General features: G+C 33.4%; 1 protein-coding gene across 2 annotated transcripts; it reads right to left on the reverse strand.

Annotated features, from left to right (window-relative positions):
- Nucleotides 1-248: 248 nt before the first annotated feature.
- Nucleotides 249-3,874, reverse strand: LOC112025568 (uncharacterized). 2 transcript variants are annotated; one of them, XM_065762951.1, is made up of 9 exons: nt 3,394-3,874; nt 2,531-2,720; nt 2,081-2,214; nt 1,868-1,980; nt 1,423-1,669; nt 1,143-1,295; nt 951-1,030; nt 777-826; nt 249-551 (listed from the first exon to the last, which is right to left on the reverse strand). In XM_065762951.1, exons 1-9 carry the CDS (start codon nt 3,817-3,819, stop codon nt 418-420), a joined length of 1,527 nt encoding a protein of 508 aa, XP_065619023.1. In that variant the 5' UTR covers nt 3,820-3,874; the 3' UTR covers nt 249-417. The 2 variants fall into 2 exon arrangements, with proteins under 2 accessions (XP_065619023.1, XP_065619024.1); XM_065762952.1 differs by having other exon boundaries at nt 424-564.
- Nucleotides 3,875-7,184: the final 3,310 nt, after the last annotated feature.

Raw genomic sequence — 7,184 nt, forward strand, 5'->3', positions numbered from 1 at the left:
GTTTAGTAAGAGATTTCTAATAACGTTGTTTGTATTTTTTGAAAATACGTGTAGATGAAAATACATATAATGTTATTTAAACACTGAAAACTATTGTTTAAACAATAGTAACAAACATACCCTAAATCTCTTGGGGTATGATAAAAGACTTTTCTAATTAAGTTAACTAAAACTTACTACTAGTCAGTTCTTTTTTTTGAGAAAGAGATAGACATAATAAACCTTTTTTTTTTTTTTTACTCTAAACACACATTTAAATCTTGTCTTCATTGGTTTCTCAAAAAAAAATTACAAAAAATCTTGTCTTCATTACACAAGTCTGTAATGCTGCGGTTAATCTTTGGTCCACACTAAAAGCAGAATCTGATTTTTTGTGTCAACTTCATAATTCATATGAATACCATTATGTGTGAACTTCTATGCAAAGCTACGCAAATCATTGTAGTACTTGTGAAACCACCATTTGATTACCTTGAGTGTTTTATTTCGTTGTGCGGTAAGCCACTTTGGGTCGTCTGCCGTTGCAGGCACTATGTCAAGGCAATGAGACCCTGCAGAAATCAACTTTAAACTAGTAAATTCCTCAATATAGGCCAGTGATATTTTTCTGGGGTCCAACAGTTCAATGGAACTGTTAATATCACATTCATTTTTGTACATATTATCCCTTTCACATTTTAAACGTGGACATCGAATGTGAAATTGTGGACTCAATGTGTTTAGATAGTACGTTAATAAGTGTGGAAATATTCATTGCATAAATTATTATGAATTACCTTCTTTCGTATACACGGCAAGTATGGTGTTTGATATGTTTTCCAACACCCTGAAATAAGCACATATTAGATCATTATTAGACAACTAAATACCAAATATGACAAAATATCATAAAAGGATAAATATTTTTGCAAAAAACAAAAATTCTAGATTATATATTTTTGAAAAGTTACCCTGAATTACTATAAGGGTCACGGAGACCATTGGTGAAGATGATGTTGCTCCCAAATCTCTTGAGAATCATTTTTATATGCTGCCATTTTACATTGAGAAACAAAAGAAATCATGTCCATTATTTTTACATCACTTAACACACAGACAAACAGAGAGAGACAGAGAGAGAGAGAGAGAGAGAGTAGCCATACTTGACCACCATAATAAGTTGTGGCCCAATGGGGCCTAGGTTCGACTCCAAATTTCTTCATGCAGGAGTCCTTATATTCATTGTAATCAAATGGTGATGCTTGAAATATGGTTTCATTGCCTCTCCCAAACGGCGAGACCAATTCACTACATGTCTACAAAGGCCATGAAGAGGTTTAATTAGAATAAAGTTTGGAAATTTTTGTAGCTGTGAATTCCATAATTTTGTAAATGAAATTGATTAAATTATAAAAAGAAAATTAATAAATGCATGTGCATTACCTGCCAATCCCAAGCACTCAGTTTATCTGTTGAAAAGAAATCATTTAAATCATAACACTTTCTACTTTCCCCGTAATAAGCAATAACTCCGGAGAAAATTCGGCCAAGAATGTCGGTTCCATTAGCTCCTCCGTCGATACCTTTGCAGACAGTAGTCACTGGATAGTCTGGAGGACTATCATACTGAGCCACGACTGAATACAAATATTCTAAGTAATCCTTTAATTCAGATGCCTTCTTGATTGGCCTAGTGGTAAAAAAAAAATGTTATAGGACAGAGAAAGAGAAATATAGTTGAGAACTATGTGTAAATTAATCATGAAAGTAATAACAATTTCCTTGGAAAAACAAAAATATAGTCCAAGTAATCACCATAAATTGTAACTTAAGGTTAACAAAGAAATGGGATATATGAGGACAAATGAAGAACTTATAATATTATTACTTGCAAGTTTTGAATTTCTTGCTGAGTTCGGAAAGACCATTGGGTTTAGCAGCTACCCTATCGATCTCAGACCAGGAACGCTTCACAGTATCATAGCAGCTCCAACTAACCTCCTGCAATATCCATAAAGGAGACCAGATTATGACACTGATCTACAAGTTTCTTAGCACAAAATATAAGGTCTGGTTCATGGTATAAACTATTGATTTTAACCTGAAAGTCCTTGGTAACAACGACATCATATGAATTTTGTGGCACAATGTCATCAAAGTAAAGAATGGGTGCTGAAGAGGCTAATGCCCCCATTGCAATATGAGGATACTTTAGGCGGAACCATGCTGCAAGCACTGTTAGACAAATAAAAAAGTGGAAAACATTAATATATATATATATATATTTTATGGTGAAACTTGGAAGAATATCATTCCAACCTGAAATTGAATTACAACAGAGCTAGGACACAAGGTAGAAAAACATCAAGAGAAATTACATCAAATCATCCCTAAGAATCTGCTGAATGAAAGGGGGGGTAACACCCTTCCACATCTGAGTTTGGCCCGAGAGTTTTGCTTCTCTGGCTAACACATGAGCAGCTCTGGGAAAACATTAATATATGAAGTTTAGTTTGAGTAAAATTTAATTTCTAATATTCATAAGACTCACTTCCACCGTAAGATCCTCCAACGACTATAACTGGAGAGGAATCGGCTGATAAATTTTTCTTCAAGTTAATAATTATTTCTGCATAATCTGCGATAGCTTGAGCTGAGCTTAAGTACCCACGAATGGTAGCATTTTCCAATGATTCCTCTCCTGTAAATCCATGTGGGATAGATTTACCATAGTAGCGATGCTGCAAGAAAAATAGTTATGAATCACAACTGTAGATTAATACAGTTCCATGATGATTGATGGGATTGCCATAAGTGCATTTGTTCAAATAAAGGAAATAAATGTTTGAAGGTCATTGAAGGCACAATGTTATGATTTCTATATAATTAAATAATTATCAACAGAAGTGGAATCATATATTAATGCAGTGAATATAGTGGTTGAAGCAGGTAAAAATAGAAATTCAATCTCTTGGAAAGTCTCACAAGATTTCAGACATTTTGCCTGATTCCTCTATTTTTTTTTTTTGGGTGGTTTTTTCATTTGCATAATTCTTACGATTATATTTTTATCTGTAATATTTTAGGAGTGGTTTTAGGCTTCTAGCAATCTTGTTATTCTCATAGAGATTCTTTATTGTATGTATTTAACTATTTATACACACATATACAAAGCCATATGAATCTTTATACCTATTTAATTAAGAAAGGTATTGTAATAAATGCCTTTAAGGAAATTATTAATGACTCATTATAAGAAAATTTTAATATTACTTTCTTGAAAAATATTAAAAGTTTTCAAAAAAAGTAGTGACCTTTCTATTATTTTAGAAAAAGAAAATAAAAATATTTCCTAAACCGATGCACTTAGAGCATCTATTAATTTTTTCCAATTGAGAATATGTTTATACTCACCTCTATGTACAGCTCCAAAGCACCAAACCTGCGAGAATTCTCAGGCATGAATCCTATATTACCAACATCATCATCCAGGGAAGACTCCTCTCCCATATATGCAAATATGGGAGCATCCGTCTGGGCACCACGCCAATGCTTAAAATTCACAACATATCTTTGCTGGAAAGTGGTGTAGCTTACGGGCTGATAGTTGAAGTGATCGAGCATCTGGTCATAATAGAACGTTTGATAATCATTATTGTTTGAGTCCGATGCAATTAGAGATGGGCTATATATTCTATTTCTTTCTTTATGTCCTCCTAGCACACTGAGTCTCGGTTTCCTTGGTGATAAAGCACAAGTGAATGTAATGAAGAGCGAGAGAATAAGCAAACATGGAAGCCATAGTGTTGCCTGGAATAATCTTGGAGCTCTAATGGCCATGATATGTGGGAGAACCGCACGTAGTGGGAAATTGTTGATATCATATTTTACGTTGAAAAGAACTACTTTTATACTACTAAATTTGAGTTGATCCTAAAATGACTGCAAGATTTTTGTGTTCAAAATCATAGCTATTTGTTATAATTAGCACATTGACTTTGCCACCTTCTAGCAATATTTATTTTTTATGTGTGTGTGGCTACCATTAAAGTGATAAAGCGTTTTGTCATAATAGAACGTTTGATAATCATTGTTTGAGTCAGATGCAATTAGAGATGGGCTGTATACACTATTTTTTGCCTTATTATTGTTGTATCCTCGTAGTGCATCGAGCGTCGGTCTCCTTCGTGATGAAGCACCAGTGAACATAATGAAGAGTAAGAGAATAAACAAACATGGAAGCCAAAGAGCTGCCTGGAATGATCTTGAAGCTCTAACGGCCATGATATCTAGGAGAACCGCACGCATTTCTTGAATGGAAAACTTGGTGTCATATATATTTATGTGGAAAAGAACTACTTTTACACAACTAAATTTATGTTGATCCCAAAATTATTGCAGAATCTTTTTTAATAAAATTTAGTTACAAAATTGGTTGTAGCTTTAAGCTACAACCTTACTCAATATCTTTTTTATTGAAGATGAATTTTGACAAATCTATTATTAGATTACATCTTCTTCTTATATCCTCCATACTTGCAAAATTTCTAGAAATTAAAGGTTAAAAACTATGTTATCAATAAATAGTTTAAATTACAAGTTTTTGTAGTTTAAAATTATGCACAAAATATAAGATTATAGATTGTATAGTAAATAATATCCGATTAATACAAAATTTTACATGTGTATTAAGAGCGTAAAGAACATGCAATTCAATAATAAAATTTTATTGAGTAAAGTTATAATCTTAAGCTACAACTAATTTTGTAGCTAAACTATTTTCTTTTTTGTATTCAAAGTATTTGTTATCTATTATAATTTGCACATTGACTTTGACACCTTCTTGCAATATTTTTCAAACAAAATGTCATGAAGTATTTCTTTGAAGGTGTCATTGCTAATTTCAATTTAGTAAGTTCTAATCGTTAACATTCCTTAAAATAAAAGAAAAAAAATTATCATAATATCAAAGGGGGGTTTTTCTAAACAAGTTGTGTGTCACCCTAATTTCCAAAGCATCAAGCTTGCTTAATATGAAAGTTGGATTCATAAAGTGGACATAGTTGGAAAGTAGACATCGCAAAACTTCATTACATATGTTGTTGAAATTTCACTTAACATTCTGGTAAGAAATCTAAGTTCCACCATATAATATTCAATTTAGTATTATTCTAGGTTGTGGTTCGTAGATCCAACTATCTTTGATAGCTCTTTCTTTCGCTCTACAATTCTTAAAGGACTACATACACATTTCACCAACTTTTCAAAATTTGGAATATAATGTAACTGTTGTTAGTGGAAAGACTAATGCACCGATTTCCCTCAAACCTTAAGGCAGGAAAGTATCATTTCTTATATAGGGTCCGTTTGGATACAACTTATTGTTGTTGAAAACTGATTGTTACTGAAAACACTGTAGCAAAATAATTTTTAAATGTGTAAATAGTATCGTGAGAGTCATTTTTAATATTTTTTAATGTATAAATAGTGTTGCTATAGTGCATGAACAGTGTGTTACAGTATGTAAACAGTGATAAATGTCTCCTGCACAGTAATTTTACTATTCATGCGTTGGAAAAAAAAAAATACTGAAACGTGAAATAGGAAAACGCAACGCCACATTCAGTGAGAAGAAGTGCTGTCCAAACCGGCACATAGTCTATGTTGTTGGAAAATGTCTTTTCAATTTTTTTTTTCATCCTCCCAACTAAACTGACACTTAAGTTTTGGGGCAGAAATTCATTCTCCCATAAGGCATAACTCAAGAGAAAATTTTGTAATTTACCCATTTTTTAAAGTAGAAAATAATAATAATATGACAACAACATTTCTCTGTGTGGTGGGTTGGCCTTTTTCACAACAAATCAAAGTTATTCCCACTGCAACAAAATGATAGCTTCAATTTTAATATTCCTCAACATTTTGCTGACTATATCTATTACCAGAATGGTAACAAAGGATTGCCTTATTTGAATATGCTCTACATGTTTAAAAATCTAGTTGATGAAATATTCACCAACCGTAAGAATTGAATCGTAGAAATACAAGAGTAATTTCATTGATTCCATCCATCCCCAAATCCTATTGCCCCAAATAAATAAATTAACAAAGGTTTCCATTTGACTTAGTTATAAGCTTTTTCAATATCATGCATGCTTGCTATTGCTAATAAGGTCTCACATGATTTTTTGTCCACATTAAAAGCAGAATCTGATTTTTGGTGTAAACTTTATGATCCATGAAAAACATTATGTGTCCATTTGGCAAAAATTATTTTTGTCAACTTATTTTACTATTCAGCTTATTTTTGCTACTATTTATGGGTCCCACTACACTTTTTGGTACTTGTAAGGTTGAATTTAATCAACCATTATGTTGGTTTTATTCCGTGCCAAATTTTCTTATAATTTAGCAATTAGCAACCCTGTATTTAGGTGAGAATCATGTAAAGGTAGTGAGTGAGAGAATGTGAAGAAATGCTCAAAATTGTGCAAGGATGCAGAGACTCACGGCTGGGACTCGTGGGTGACTCGCAACTGGCAAGTCACCAACTGCAGCACACGAGTGAACCATGCGAGAAGATGAATAGTCATGCCAGCTAGAGCACTACAGGACAAAAAGTCCAGTCTGGCCGTTCTATTATCTCGCAGCTTGAACTCGTGACTCAGTCAAGTTGCGAGGCCAAGCCGCCAGCCAGCCCTATTTTGAAAAAGCTAACTCTTCGCATTTCACTCTCACCCTAGTATAAATACCCCTTATACCCACGAAATGTAAAAAGCTTCCAGAGAGAAACTCTAGAGAAAAACAAGATTGATTCATCCATAATCTTCACATAGAGACTCTTCAAATTCCTCTACTCTCACCCTCTCTATTGTTACATCCTTGAGAGGTTCTTACCCAAATCCTTTTCTCACTGTACCCACATCTATGAGAAAGTTATTTGGTGCTTTGGGAAGTAGTTAGAAAGGGACCAATAGTTATTGGTTAATGCTATAGGTTATAGCGGAATTCGATAAGCTAGAAAAAACAAAAGTTCGGCATAACCTTGTTGGAGCAAGAAGCTTGGAGGGCTTAGGTATACTGGGTAGATTTGGCTTGGAGGATCTATTGCTGTTCATGTATCCCAACTTCATTTTCTAGTAGATTATTGATCGCTTGGAAGGTGGCGGAGAGGTTTTACACCGAGGGCATTGATTTCCTCTTCG

The sequence above is a fragment of the Quercus suber genome, unplaced genomic scaffold, assembly GCF_002906115.3.
Source record: "Quercus suber isolate HL8 unplaced genomic scaffold, Cork oak 2.0 scaffold_483, whole genome shotgun sequence".
Taxonomy (NCBI): Eukaryota; Viridiplantae; Streptophyta; class Magnoliopsida; order Fagales; family Fagaceae; genus Quercus; species Quercus suber.